This window comes from Saccopteryx leptura, chromosome 1, assembly GCF_036850995.1.
Source record: "Saccopteryx leptura isolate mSacLep1 chromosome 1, mSacLep1_pri_phased_curated, whole genome shotgun sequence".
Lineage (NCBI taxonomy): Eukaryota > Metazoa > Chordata > Mammalia > Chiroptera > Emballonuridae > Saccopteryx > Saccopteryx leptura.
The window spans coordinates 193,448,511-193,462,583 of NC_089503.1; the positions used below are offsets into that span (position 1 = coordinate 193,448,511).

Genomic DNA, 14,073 nt, shown 5'->3' on the forward strand with positions numbered 1-14,073 from the left:
AGCCTTAGTCAATTCAAGAAAATTGAAATCACGTCAAGCATCTTTTACAACCACAACTACACTCAACTACAGGAAGATAAGACACAAATATGTGGAGACTAAACCACACACAACTAAACAACCAGGGGATCAAAGAGGAAATCAAATCAAAAACGATCTTGAAACAAATGAATATGAAAACACAAACTTTGAAAATATTATATATGGGATGCAGTAAAAGCCACTCTTAAGAGGGATGTTCATAGCTATAGAATCATATCTTAACAAGAAAAATCCCAAACAGTCTAACTCTACATCTGAAAAAATTGGAAAAAGAACAAACAAAACCCAAAATAAACAGAAGGAAGCAAATAGTTAAGATCAGAGTGGAAATAAACAAAATAGAAATTAAAAAACACAATAGAAAAGGTCAATAAAGAACTGGTTCTTTGAAAAGTGAGAAACCTTTAGCCAAACTCATCAAGAAAAAAAAAGGGAGAACAAATAAGATCATAAATGAAAGAGAAATTACAACCTACACAACAGAAATAAAGAATTGTTAAAGACTACTATGAAAATTATGTGCCAACAAACTCGACAATCCAGGAGAAATGGATAAACTTCTAGAAGTATATACTTTCCAAGACTGAACCAGGAAGAAATCCAAAATCTAAATGGACCAATTACTAGCAGTAAAATTGAACCAGGAATCAAAAATCCTCCCAACAAATAAAATTTCAGGACCAGATGGCTTCACAGGTGAATTCTACCAAACAGTCAAGTAAAAGTTAATACCTATCTTGTGTTAAACTACTAAAAAAAAAGAAAAGAAAAAGAGGAAGGAAAGCTTCCAAACTCATTCTACAAATTCAGCATTACTATGATACCACAAACATTAAAAAAGAAAAAGGAAATTACATGCCAGTATTTTTGATGAACACAGATGCAAAGATTTTCAACAAAATATTAACAAACTGGATTCAACCATATATTGAAAGGATTATACACAATGACCAAGTAGAATTCATCCCAAGGATGTAAGGCTCATTCAATATCTATAAATAAATGAAGTGATGCATCTTATTAACAAAATAAAGCACAGAAACCATATGATCATCTTAGTAGATGCAGAAAAAGCATTTGACATAATTCAACATCCTTTTGTGGTAAAAACTGTCAACAAAGTGTGTAGAGAAGGAACTTATCTCCGCATGGCAATGGCAAGCTAATACAGTGGTACCTTGAGATACAAATTTAATTCGTTCTGTAATGGAGCTCGGAAGTCGGTCAACTTGTATATCAAACTGCTGATACTGGACCCATGCGCCAACGCACCAACTAGCGGCAGCTTCCCGAATTATGACTCGTATCTCAGAATTTCGCTCAGATCTCAAACAAAAATATGGACCGAGTCACAGCTCATGTCTTAAAAAAAAAAAATCGTATGTTGGTCTGTTCGTATCTCAAGGTATCACTGTATACCCAGTGGTGAAAAGCTTTTCAAGCTTTTCCTATAAGATCAGGAACCCCTGGCTGGTTGGCTCAGTGGTAGAGCGTCGGCCTGGCGTGCAAGGGGTCCCGGGTTTGATTCCCGGTCAGGGCACACAGGAGAAGCACCCATCTGCTTCTCCACCCCCCCCCCTTCCTCTCTGTCTCTCTCTTCCTCCTCCCACAGCGAGGCTCCATTGGAGCAGTGATGGCCCGGGCGCTGGGGATGGCTCCTTGGCCTCTCCTTGGCCTCTGCCCCAGGCACTAGAGTGGCTCTGGTCGCAACAGAGCGACGCCCCGGAGGGGCAGAACGTCGCCCCCTGGTGGGCGTGCCAGGTGGATCCCGGTCGGGCGCATGCGGGAGTCTGACTGTCTCTCCCCATTTCCAGCTTCTGAAAAATTTAAAAAAAAAAGAAAAAAAAATCAAGAACAACACAGGGATGTCCACTATTATCACTTTCATTCAACACAGAACTGGGAGTCCCAGCCACAGCAGTCAGACAACACAAAGAAATAAAGGACATCCAGATTGGAAAGGGATAAAAGTCTAAATATATGAAGATAACTTGATAGTATATATAGAAAAACCTAATGACTCCACCAAAAATTTATTAGAACTAATTAAGTTCCAGGACACAAATTCAAAATACAGAAACCAGTTGCATTTCTACACATCAATAACAACTAGGAGGAGAAATTAAGAAAACAAGACCATGTACAATGCATCAAAAACCGTAAAATAACTAGGAATGAACCAAAGCTGTGAAGACCAGTACTCTGAAAACTCGTAAGACATTGAGAAAAGAAACTGGAGGTCTAAGTAGGCAATGGGATAGCAGATAGAACGTTGGCCTGAGATGCTGTGGACACAGGTTTGAAACCCCGAAGTCTCTGGCTTGAGTGCAGGGTCACCAGCTTGAGCACAGGATCATAGATGTGACCCCAAGGTTACTGGCTTGGCTGAAGCCCCCCCCCCCCCCAAGGCACACATGAGAAAGCAATCAATGAAGCAACAAAGGTGTCGCAGCTATGAGTTGATGGTTCTCTCTCTCTAAGACAAACAAAAAACTGGAAAAGATACCAATACATGGAAGACTATACTTCCCTCATGGACTGGAAGGACTAATGTTAAAATGTCCTTATTACCTAAAGTGGTATACAGACTCAGTGCAATCCCTATGGCATTCTTCTCAGAACTGTAACATCTTAAATTCATGGAATCACAAAAGACCCTGAATAGCCACAGCAATCTTGAGAAAATAAAGTGGAAGGTACCACACCTCCCTGGTATCTGACTGTACTACAAGGCTATAGTACTCAACACAGCATAAAACAGATACATGAAGCAATGGAATAGAGAGCCCAGAAGATATAGGCCATTTTCCTACTCCATTTGAGTTCCCAAACATGGGTGAGGAAGGGCTGCTTTCAACTTGCTGTGGAGCCTGGGCAAGAGAGGGATACAGGTAAGGGAGCGTGCTAGAAAAGGCCGGCCAGCCAGGCCCTGGGGACAGTGTGTGGTTCCAACTATATTGAGAATCACTTTCCTCAGTGGGACAAGACAAGGTGCCATTACCAGATATGCTTTAGTTGGACTAGCATTTAGAAATCACAGAAGGGAAGTTAGCAACAGCAGGCTAGGAGAATTCTCTATGTAAAAAACAAGGCAAATGGTTTACTTTTTTTTGACATTCTTAGTGTACAAGAAAAACAATTTTAAACCAAGAGAAAGTGCTAATGTTATGTGTACTTTCCTTTCAGATGATAATTTATTGTGATGTTAAAGAATTCAAGGTTGCGATAAATGGTGCACACAGCCTGGAGTACAGACACAGATTTAAAGAGCTGAGCAGTATTGATACATTGGAAATTGATGGAGATATCCACCTACTGGAAGTAAGGAGCTGGTAGCTGACATGACTGCTACAAAACCTGAAATACAAAATAGCTTATATGACACTGGCCTTTTAAGGTGCATCTGATGATCCAGTTGTTTATATATACTGCTAAAATGAGCTTATGCAACATTAGTCCTACTGCTTGTTCTCAGTCCTTGTCATGCCATGTGGTATTGTCTAGCACAGAAGAAGGAAATTCAAGGTAATAGCCACTTACCATTAAGGCCTTTATGCTCTCTTCCTCCTCCCCCCACCCTGACCTTGTTAATAACCCACTTTACATTCAACAAGTACTGCTGAAGTGCCTGCTCTCATACAGTGTAGCTAACACGCATTGAGCACTTACCTTTTGCCAGCACTGTGCTGGGAGCTGGGGATGTATATACAACATGCCCTATGTTCATGAACCCGGAATCTTCTGTGCTCTGCCCTGTGCCACTGCCTCTTCTGCAGGTTAGTATAAACCCACCGGGACTTGGAATAATGCAGCTACTTGGTCACCTAAAGACGCTAACTTATAGAAGACACTGCCGCTGCCCCTGTAACCACATTCTTAAGGAGCCTTCTAACATCCTCATAGCTGAGCTACTACTGACTTATATCTGGCAGTTTCCTTTAGCATAATAAACATCTACACTATTAACTATAAGCATTACCAAATAACACCATGAAACCTAACACAGTGCGAAGATTAAGGCAAAAAAAAACAAACAAAAAAAAAAACAAAAACAATTGGTGTTGAAATTAACTTGATGTCAATCAAAGGCCATTAATTTTTGTAACAGTAAGTGGTTATTTCAGATACACGAATTTAGGGTGAATTAAAGTTCTGCACGTACCTCTACAGAGAGTTTAAGCAAGAGGAATTCAATTTGCAAATTTATGGGTAACAAAGCAAAGTCAAGAGTTGATTTAATGATTGCTTATAAAATGGGCACTACCAGAAAATAAAATATCCCAACTGAGACCAAAGTAGAGAAAGGCAACATCAACACCTGCTGGTTGTACACACGCAAATCAACACTGCCTCTCTTTACTCTTCTAAAGATGAGTCCATCATTAGACTGAGATCAAAACACTGTTCTACAGTAAATGATTAAAATCAAACCTGTGTCAGCAAGTTACATTGTTGCATATCTATAATTTTTTCTATTCTTTGAAGTAAGTTGGCAAAAGTTCTTTGCAGAATTCTTACAGGTCAGATCTTGTTACAGGAAATTTCAAAGGTTTGGGAGCCTGGAGGTGAAAAGCTCAATCAGCCAGATCATTTTATTAAATTGCTGGGCTGGATTCTGGCAGGATTTAGGAGTATTTGCAGAACAGATGCTGATTACTTCTCTGTGTAGGAACTTCTGGCATTTCTTCCCCACATTTTCATGTTATTACGCTGAGGCTTGCCAAACTCAGAAAAAACTTTGATGGGATGGGAGTGGGGGGGAGGGGGGGAAGCAGTGAATGGGAAAGTTAGAGAAAGCAAGAAGAGTGTAGAACCCCCAGGATTGGTTTTTTGTTCTTAAAGAAAAAAACTTAGTCATGACTGCATGACTAAGATTATTCTCTAAGTCTTAAACATAGTTCATTTTCACTTTTGTTTTACATGGAGATTATAAAACATGACTGATTCTTTGACAGAATAAATATAAAATCTTAAGGTGTTTTTGAAGTGAAACTGTTAGCATTTATGACTGATCTGAGCAAAACAGTTCCTGAAGAGAAATATGCATGTCTCTAAACTGCACGCCAGCCTTGTGCATCTTTGTCACAACTCTGCACTAAACTTATTACAGTTGATTGAAGGCTTTCAGGCTCAACTTGAACACTGCTATGGGACGGCTCTTAGATGCCTTAAATTTTAAAAAGGCAAAACAGTAAAAATACATGCTGTGAAATAAAGGTAGAATTAATTTAAATTGAACCCTCAGTTCCTCGCTTCACCATGATAGTGTAGAGATTAGAGAACCTGAAGGCTTTGAAAAAAAAAACTGGATTCTTTTTCGTATAAATAATTCTTGGTTAGCCAAGGAAAAGTCATCATTCTACTCCTGAAGGGCTCCTTGATGCCCCCTAGCATTCCTGGGCCCTTTCACAGTCCTGCGTGAAAAATACACCCCAGAACTGCTTCCCTCTGTGGGCACACAAGAAAAGCGCTATCCACCCAAAATGAAAAGTAAAAATCCAAATGGCTTTACAGTCCTAAGCATTCTTGTTGAATGCCAAGTAACTAATTTTGTTGAAATAAAAAAATTTAATACTTTGAAATCTCTGACATGGATACCACGTGCATAAGACATTCCTTTGCAGAAGAGTTAAGGCTTCCAGCCTAAGTTAGGCATTGTTAGCTGAGTGCTAAAATTAAACATGTCCGTAGTCACACCACCACCAGTCAGGGATGACAGTAATAATGTTGAAACAACACAGCTGTCTCTACCAAACTACCACATGCCGTTTACTCTTGCACTTCTACATAGATGGCAGGAGGGGTTTGATGGAAACACAAACCAGGTCGGAATTTTGTAAAGTAGGTGTTAAGGCACCAAAAGTAACATGGTACCAAACATCCAAAATAAAAATACACAAATCTGAACTCTGAACAGAGCCTGAAATAGCAAAAACCCATCTAGAAGTAGCTCTGGAGCGGCTCTCCCAGGATGGCTTCCAGCTGCTGGACGGTCCTCTGGCACTGCCGCTCCACTTCTTCACATTCATCTGAAATACAAGGTTCCAGTGAGTCAGTCCTCCCACTTCGGTCACCCCGAGCCCACTCTACACGATGCCGTCTCTAGCCATCAGTCAGTCAGCAGGCAAAGGGAAGCACGTGAAGGAAGCAGAGGTCCCCTGGACACCGCTCTCCTCCTGTCTGCCTTCACTCCCATCCACTAGGCTCTGAATAAGGCAGAACCCCAAAGTACCCAAGTGAAAACTCCAAATTCTCCGGAGGGCACACATAAGAAACAAAGATGGACATACTATGTTCAGAGAGGCAGTGAATCACAAATATGAAGTGCTGGCCTACTCGCCTTCCTCCCCCTGCTTCCTCAGACTGCCTGGTGACAGTGCTTTACTGTGCCCTGTGTCCACACTGCACACACCTGGATGTCCACCCAGTTCCAACTGTCAACACTCACTTTGTTAGTTACTGAATCCCCTTAATGCCTCTAGTTTTGTCCTTTATAAAGTAGGCAGTGGCATACAGCCATCCTGAAGATAATGAGACCATCCACATGGAGCCCCGGGTACACGGTGGTCACTATTAACAGGAAGCTATCCCGTGCAGCCTTTATGCTCGTGAACATTTTGACACAAGAACCCTATATCCACAGACCAACATATTCATACATGTGAGGGAAAGGGAAAGTAAAGGAGGTCATTTCCTAATACATTCCCTCCACCCTACTCAAAATAGGAACTCAGCCTCCCATGTTCAGTCTGAGCTAGGCAGCAGGCAGAGGACCTTACCCCAGGGCTAATCACATTGTACCCGAATTTGCATTATCATTGGGCACACTGTCACAGAATTCTACTATAATTATGAAACTTCTTAATAGTTTAGGAATTACCTTCCATCAGTTCAGCTAAGAAAGGAATGGATTCTGGTAGCAAGACAATATAATTCTCCTTTAGTGTTTCAGCCAGTGCTAGCACAGTAATTAGGGCAGCAAATCGAACCTGAAGGGGACAAAAAGGTAAAGGTTGATAAAACCTAGTACTGCTTTACTTACCTTAAAATCTAATTTTTTTTGAGAGAGAGAGAGATGAGAGGCATCAACTCATAGTTGAGTCACTTTAGTTGTTCATTGACTGCTTCTCATATGTGCTTTGGAGTCGGGCAGCAGAGCCATCAACCTTGGGCTTCAAGCCAGTGACCTTGGGATCATGTTGATAACTCCACACTCAAGCTGGCAACCTTGGCCAGGCTTAAAATCGATTTTGGGACAAGCTCTTAACTTTTTAACTAAATGTTATTTCACGTGAGTTAATTATATTCTACGTCCATTCAACTTTCATCTTGGGTTTTCCCACAGGCAGCCTGACTGTTCCAGTACTGTAGGCCTTCACCATGCATGTCTTTTTATAACATCATCTTAAAAAAAATGAATAAAATGCCACATGCAGACTCAAATGTGTCTGTACTGGAGCAACCAGCTTGTCCAGCTGATATGGATGATGCCCACCCAGCAGCACGGTGTGCCCTGCCGGCTCAGGGAGGCCCCATCCTGACCGTGGTCACCACAGCCACTGTGTAAGGGCCCTGTCCCGAACTCAGGTCGCAATCTCATCTCAGCACTGAGTGAAAAAACACTCACTGCACCATATGTCCTGGTTGTGCAACTTAAGGTTTGGGTGTTTCTCACATACCTGTGACAAGGAACACAAACAGCTGTTTGGTTGTATTAGTGACACAGAAAAGTGCTAGTCCTCTCTCTGGTTTGGGATAAAGAATATCTGGATACAGCAAAGTGAGTTATTTAAAAAACAGCTGTAACTACCTATGTTCAACCAGGATTTTGTTGATGATGTTGTACAGTCAAAACAACAAATTCAATGCAACTTTGTAAGAACCTACAACTTAAAATTTGAGGGCTTATCAAAATAGCCTCATTGTTCTACCTTCCTTATATATAAATATTGTGAATTTCAACTAATCTATTACTAAATTCTGCTCTGGTCTGACTTCTGCACTGAGGTTCTAATAAGATAATTATTTTGAGAAGTGATGACCCACAGTAGAAGCTTTAACCCCCTCATATCAACGGTGTCCACAGCAACCACCTAACTCATTATCCCTAACCTCAGACGCGTCGACAGTGCACTGCTCTCACTCTAAGGAACGTCTATGGGCAAGCTCAAAGCATTTGCCTCTGGGAGCACAATGATACTGGAAAGGTGCTTTAAAAAGGACAAAGAATTGCCTGACCTGTGGTGGCACAGTGGATAAAGCGTCGACCTGGAAATGCTGAGGTCGCCGGTTCGAAACCCTGGGCTTGCCTGGTCAAAGCACATATGGGAGTTGATGCTTCCAGCTCCTCCCCACCTTCTCTCTGTCTCTCTCTCCTCTCTCTCTGTCTCTCTCCCTTTCTCTCTCCTCTCTAAAATGAATAAAATTAAAAAAAAAAATTGAAAAGACTGAATCACTTCAAGTCTTTTCAACATTTAAAAGTACATATTTAGAAAGTAACTGTGTGTGTGTGTGGGGGGGGGGGGGGAGACTGCTGTTAACCAATAAATGAAACCCAAAAACTCAGGTACAAATGTCTACAGCCCTGGTACTAGAAAACAAGCAGCCATGTTTGCCCTGCTAGCCACCGTGGACGCACGTCTGTGACCACATTCCAGTTCTTAGGGCTGTGCGGCCCCATGCTCGTCACCCGCAGCTCCTGACCTTGGGTGAGGATTCTCTTGTCTTCAGCAGAATCTGGTAGTTGAGTGGTTTCCAGAGAGAGTCGTCAGCCATGGCCACTGAGAACTGGGCAATGCACGGGACCAGGTGCCGTACCACCCGCTCCTGGAATTTCTCGTCTCCTCCAAGTCTGTTCTCCAGCTACGGAGAGGGCAAAATGGACTTTAAGCAACAGGTCTCATTTCTGTTTGAAAAAATACCCCATGTATAAATAATATTCCACTATCCAGCTCAAAAACCAGGTATTGTTCTAACATTCTCTCTAGCAAATTCACCCAGTTCTATACTCACAAGGGTCCTCACAGCCCTCAGCACCCCTTCTCTCCAGCAGAACACCCCAGAGCTGTTCTCCCAGGGGGCAACAAGCCCTCACACATTCTCAGTGACCCAGATTCTAATAATTAAAGCCATTAGGATATTATGCCTTTCATTTCAAAAATACAAAAGTAGGCCCTGGCCAGTTGGCTCAGCGGTAGAGCGTCGGCCTGGCGTGCCGGGGATGCGGGTTCAATTCCCGGCCAGGGCACATAGAAGAAGCGCCCATTTGCTTCTCCACCCCCCCCCCCTTCATCTCTGTCTCTCTCTTCCCCTCCTGCAGTCAAGGCTCCATTGGAGCAAAGATGGCCCGGGCGCTGGGGATGGCTCCTTGGCCTCTGCCCCAGGCGCTAGAGTGGCTCTGGTCGCGGCAGAGCGACGCCCCGGAGGGGCAGAGCATCACCCCCCTGGTGGGCAGAGCGTCGCCCCTGGTGGGCGTGCCGGGTGGATCCCGGTCGGGCGCATGCGGGAGTCTGTCTGTCTCTCCCCGTTTCCGGCTTCAGAAGGATACAAAAAAAAAAGAGTAAAAAAAAAAATACAAAAGTAAAACCCAGTAAACACTGAAGTTAAATCCACAAAAAATGAGGAATTAATTCTGAAATAAAAATTTTGTAGGAGGAAAAAGAAATTCCAGTAAACTCATTCGGAGCAGATACAAAACCTGCAAGGATGTACTGGCAATGGCTTCCTCACCCAACGGAAGGTGGCTGTATTTGGTTACCTGATCCACCAGAGGCATCATCAAGGTTTCTGCTCTCTCTTTACTTAAAAAATGCTGGGTGTCAAAAAGGAAGATTTTATATAAACACTTCAAAATAAACTGTAATAGCAAGCAGCACTTTTCAGGGTCATTTTCAGAGTCAAAAAATGCTTCATCTGTAGGATGGGGGAGAGTAAAAACAAAAAACATTTCACAATTTAATCTCCAATGTTTAAATTTAAATTACTATTAAAAGAACTACAAATCATAAGGATATTTCCAAAATGGTCTAGAAGCCAAGCTCAGGAGGAAGGCAGGATACAGTGATGGGCTCTTAGTGAGTCCTCCCTTCAAAGTGAAGAGCCTCCGCTAAGACTGTAGCCGACAAGTTAGATGACCAGTGTCAAGTGAGTTGTTTGTTAACATCAATAGAGCAATCTTAGTTTTAATGTTTTAAAGGTGCTTGCAGTAACTCAGAGTAATGTCCACTTTACTTTTTCTCCCAGTGACTCCATTCATGATCTGTTTTCATCATGGTAAAACAGACCTCCAGGGCCTGACAAGTGACTACATGATGGAACACCACCCTCCTCAGACTTGCTGTAAGGCACACAGAGCAAGGTGTTAACTGAAATGGAGTCAGCTACCAACCTGTTTTGGAGATGTTCACCTGGTTCAAGGTGTCAGCAAAAGGTTTCACTAAGTGGCCAGCAAACAGAGTAAAAAGCCCTTTCAGTTTCTCAGCAATGCAATCTGCCAAGTTGTAAAATGTCAGCAGTCTGTCCTTTGGGGCATCCTCTGTCTTAGCCCAATCAAACAGCTAAGAAGATAAAATAATCAGAGTTTATTCTACACATCTTGTTACTTATATGAGTACAAAGATGATGTGGAGGAAGATGGCTTACCTTAAAAAACAGAGGTCTGAATGTGACCTCAGAAAGTTTTACAATCATAGCTACCAGACAGTCAATGATATAATTTTCTGTCTTTCCAACTGCTTCTAGATCATTCTGAAAACAAAAGAGCTGATTTATTAGGCAGAATTCTGACATTAGGCAGTAATTCTGGCAAGTAGAACAGGTCACATGGCTAGTTTTTCTGACTCTTAGATCAGTTTAGGATTTGGGGGAGTGGAAATAAGCTCACATCAGGGTGCTGTGCTCGGAAGTCCAGGGCTTCCAAGAAAAATGTGGTGAGCTGAGATTGATGGGAGGTGAGCTCTTCTTTCTTCATGACTCCGATGTGCTCTTGCAAGATGCTCATAAATGAACCCATGTGATTCTACCAACAACACAGGAGAGAGAGGCGCCAGCTATTAATATTCCTAGAGTTCCTTCAGGAAAAGTGAAAATTCCAAAACGTACTACTTTCCTTCCCCAAAGTCTGATGCCCAATGTCATCTAACCTTCCAGTGCTTCTGGATTTGCTTGTATGTTTTGCTGATGGCTGGTAGCAGCACACGGGGTGACAGAGTGGTGGCCAGTGTCTTCTTAAGAGACGTGAGATGGACATGAGCCTGTGAGGCTAGACCCATTTCACTTGTGATTTTCTCCAAATGAATCACCTATGGAAATGTAAAAGCAGTGATGATGTTAGAAGCCAGCCCACATGCTGGTGACGGGACAGCATGGGGCACATTAGCCCAGAGACTGCCCTATAAAGTGACCCTGAGTGTCTGCAGATGAAAATGGACAGACACCTCTTTCCCAACTGGGAATCAGGGATGTGGGTCCATGGTGCGAGGACACAGAGCACTTAGACTTACGATCTTCTCAGAGGACAGGAACCCAGAGAGCACGAGAGAGTCAAGTTCTCCCTTGCTCCCACTCTAGAAAACCCCTCAGGTGTCGAGGTCCCTTTCTGTCAATTTTAATTGCTGGCTACAGCATGCACGGGTCGGGTAGGACATCTGCATCGAGGCAGCTCAGGCTCCTAACCTCATAAATGGCAATCAATCAACAGGACAGAACTAGGGGCCATTCTTGGGCATTTTCAGTTGGAAATGCCACTTGTCCATCATGTTTGCAAGTAATCACTATACTGAATACAGAAAACCTTCCGATGTTAGAAACACACAAGGGACTCCAGTTTCTACAAGAAGGAATAATGGCAGCTCTTCCAGCTTAACCCCAAGAACCTCGCATGGGGAAAAACAACAATGAAATATATTCTGCAAAATCAAAAAACAGACAAGCCTCATGACAGAGTGATACCATACCAATGTCAGGACTAAGCAGAGGAATGATGAAGTGGAAGAGAAAAAGGCACACATTTAGAAATAACAAGTACTTCTTTTCATAAATAAGAATATTCCTGCCAAACAGAAACTAGAAAAGAACAAATGAAATTATTAAGTCTTTGACTCTTCCCTTTCCCATTACCCCAAGCAGCATGCTGTGGTCACGGTGGCTCACCTGAGACAGCATACCCTGTAGGTAGGGGCTGAGGAAGTGGGGGAGAGTCTCCACCACATTCTGCAGGGCCGCCAATGTGCTGAGCAGGTAGATGTCGCTGGAGGCTGGTTCACTCATGTTTTTCATTGTTGTCAGCAATGAAGGCATCAGGCTGAAAACGAAAAATGGTAGTTTGAGAGTAACTTACAGTAGAAAAGAGTGGAGAGTGGGGTACAGGTTACTATGAGAAAAGCCAACACTGATGCCCACATGACATCATGGTGCATGTCAGAGTCTGCAAAACATGGTCTGTGCATTTTATGTGACAGAGCAGGAAATCTAGTGCCAACAGTACTGATGCAGCACACATTTAAAAAAATAATGTCTTTCAGCTCAGTGCTTGCTATGCTTTAGGCACTTTGCAAAAAAGCCTTCCATGCTCTGCCCCACAGGATCCCACGACCTGGGAACTCTCTCCGTTTCCTGGACAGCAAAGCTAAGTGACCTGTGAGGCAGCCCTGCCAGTCAAGGCCAAAGCCACAGAGTCAGGGGCACCTTCCCCCACTGCTACCTATTTAGGGAAATGATACTGGGGGACGAAAACATCATAAAGGTAAATAAGAATGCTTTTCAGTTTTAAGAAAAATTCTTCAGCAAGTCTAATTTTATGTAACTTCTACTTAAAGGCAAAAAAGTCACTGAAATGTTATCTTCCAGTTTGTCCCCAGGCCCCACCAGCACACCTGGGAAGCTGGGGGATGGCCCGCGCTTCCAGCATGGAGGCCACCTCCGCCACACACAGCAGGGCACTGCCCACAACGTTCCTCTCGTCCTCCTTTTCCGGAGCGATCAGTTGCACTGCAGTGTCCAGCACGGGAACAAAAGGCTCTGGATATTCTGCACCAAAATTCTTGCACAGGAGCTTTAGGGTGTACAAGGCTGTCTGTCTGTTCACTGCTTGTTCTTCTACCCCCCCTTTTCTTTGCTGCACAATGGCCAAAAGAACTGGAACCAGTTTCAGGAAATGGTGAACCTGAAGAGGACAACCAAAATTCCCAAATAAAGCTGGAGACACTGTTAGTCCACTTCCACTGTCACTGCTTGGCACTGCCGAAACGGAGAACAGAGCAACAGTTCCTGAGCCACAAGATTGCACACAAGCAACCTTATCCAACTGACTGATCGCTAAGCCAATGCATGGGCTCGTGACCAGTTTCTGATTCATATAAAACAGCTACTGGTTAGAGTAAGAGTGAATAAAAATTATCCTACACCCAATGTGTTGTCCACATTAAGCAAGAATCCCATTAGGGCTGAAATTCCATTTAAGAGCATACACACACACACACACACACACACACACTATTAGAATCAATATCCCATTAGAAAATGCTGATATCACAGCATTACATTAAGAGGACAACCTACTTATTTAGATTGGCCCATGAAGAAACGTCAGGGAGGGGTAGAGAATGCAGCTCTTTGGTAGAGCACAGAAAAGTGACTGGGTCACTCACGGTTTTTTTCTTCCAGGATGCTTTCTGCTGCAGCTTGTTGTTCAAAAGATCCATTGCTTTCCGGCGAACCGAGGGCAGAGGGTTTCCCAGCAACCCTCTGATCACAGGGATAAAGGTGTCTGTGGGCAGCAAGGCATTGACCTAGAGAGAAGAGTTTTACATTTAACAAAAAAAGAAATAACTCAGATTAAGAGAGACTTCTATTCACTGCATACCTCCTAGATGTCAGGCATTTTCAAACATATTTTCTTATTTAATTCTTACACTAACCTTTCAGGTAGGCACTGCTAATCACATTTATTAAAAAACAACAATAAAAACTGATGTTCAGACTAAGTGAACTGCTCAATGCCATGACGCCAGATTCTGAGCAGTGATCCTTCTA

At 42.9% G+C, this 14,073-nt stretch overlaps 2 protein-coding genes across 7 annotated transcripts in view; one reads left to right on the plus strand and one right to left on the minus strand.

The window, feature by feature from the left end:
- LGALS8 (galectin 8) overlaps positions 1–14,073 on the plus strand; it is a 64,756-nt gene that overhangs the window by 21,187 nt on the left and 29,496 nt on the right. Inside the window, exon 11 of one of the 2 annotated variants that reach the window (XM_066383703.1) lies at positions 3,229–5,016. The exons of the other annotated variant lie outside the window; for it this stretch is intronic. Within the exon in view, the coding sequence (XP_066239800.1) occupies positions 3,229–3,378 (150 nt within the window). The 3' untranslated portion in view covers positions 3,379–5,016. Of the gene's footprint in view, positions 1–3,228; positions 5,017–14,073 lie in introns of those variants that run through there. 2 annotated transcript variants of the gene reach the window in all.
- HEATR1 (HEAT repeat containing 1) overlaps positions 5,798–14,073 on the minus strand; it is a 55,737-nt gene continuing 47,461 nt past the window's right edge. For all 5 annotated transcript variants that reach the window (XM_066383681.1, XM_066383676.1, XM_066383688.1 and 2 more), the window contains 11 exons: positions 13,689–13,829; positions 12,915–13,204; positions 12,193–12,343; positions 11,184–11,342; positions 10,925–11,059; positions 10,684–10,788; positions 10,430–10,598; positions 9,800–9,954; positions 8,746–8,904; positions 6,923–7,031; positions 5,798–6,071 (listed from right to left, as the gene is read on the minus strand). In XM_066383681.1, the coding sequence (XP_066239778.1) occupies positions 5,983–6,071; positions 6,923–7,031; positions 8,746–8,904; positions 9,800–9,954; positions 10,430–10,598; positions 10,684–10,788; positions 10,925–11,059; positions 11,184–11,342; positions 12,193–12,343; positions 12,915–13,204; positions 13,689–13,829 (1,662 nt within the window). In that variant the 3' untranslated portion in view covers positions 5,798–5,982. The remainder of the gene's footprint in view (positions 6,072–6,922; positions 7,032–8,745; positions 8,905–9,799; positions 9,955–10,429; positions 10,599–10,683; positions 10,789–10,924; positions 11,060–11,183; positions 11,343–12,192; positions 12,344–12,914; positions 13,205–13,688; positions 13,830–14,073) is intronic.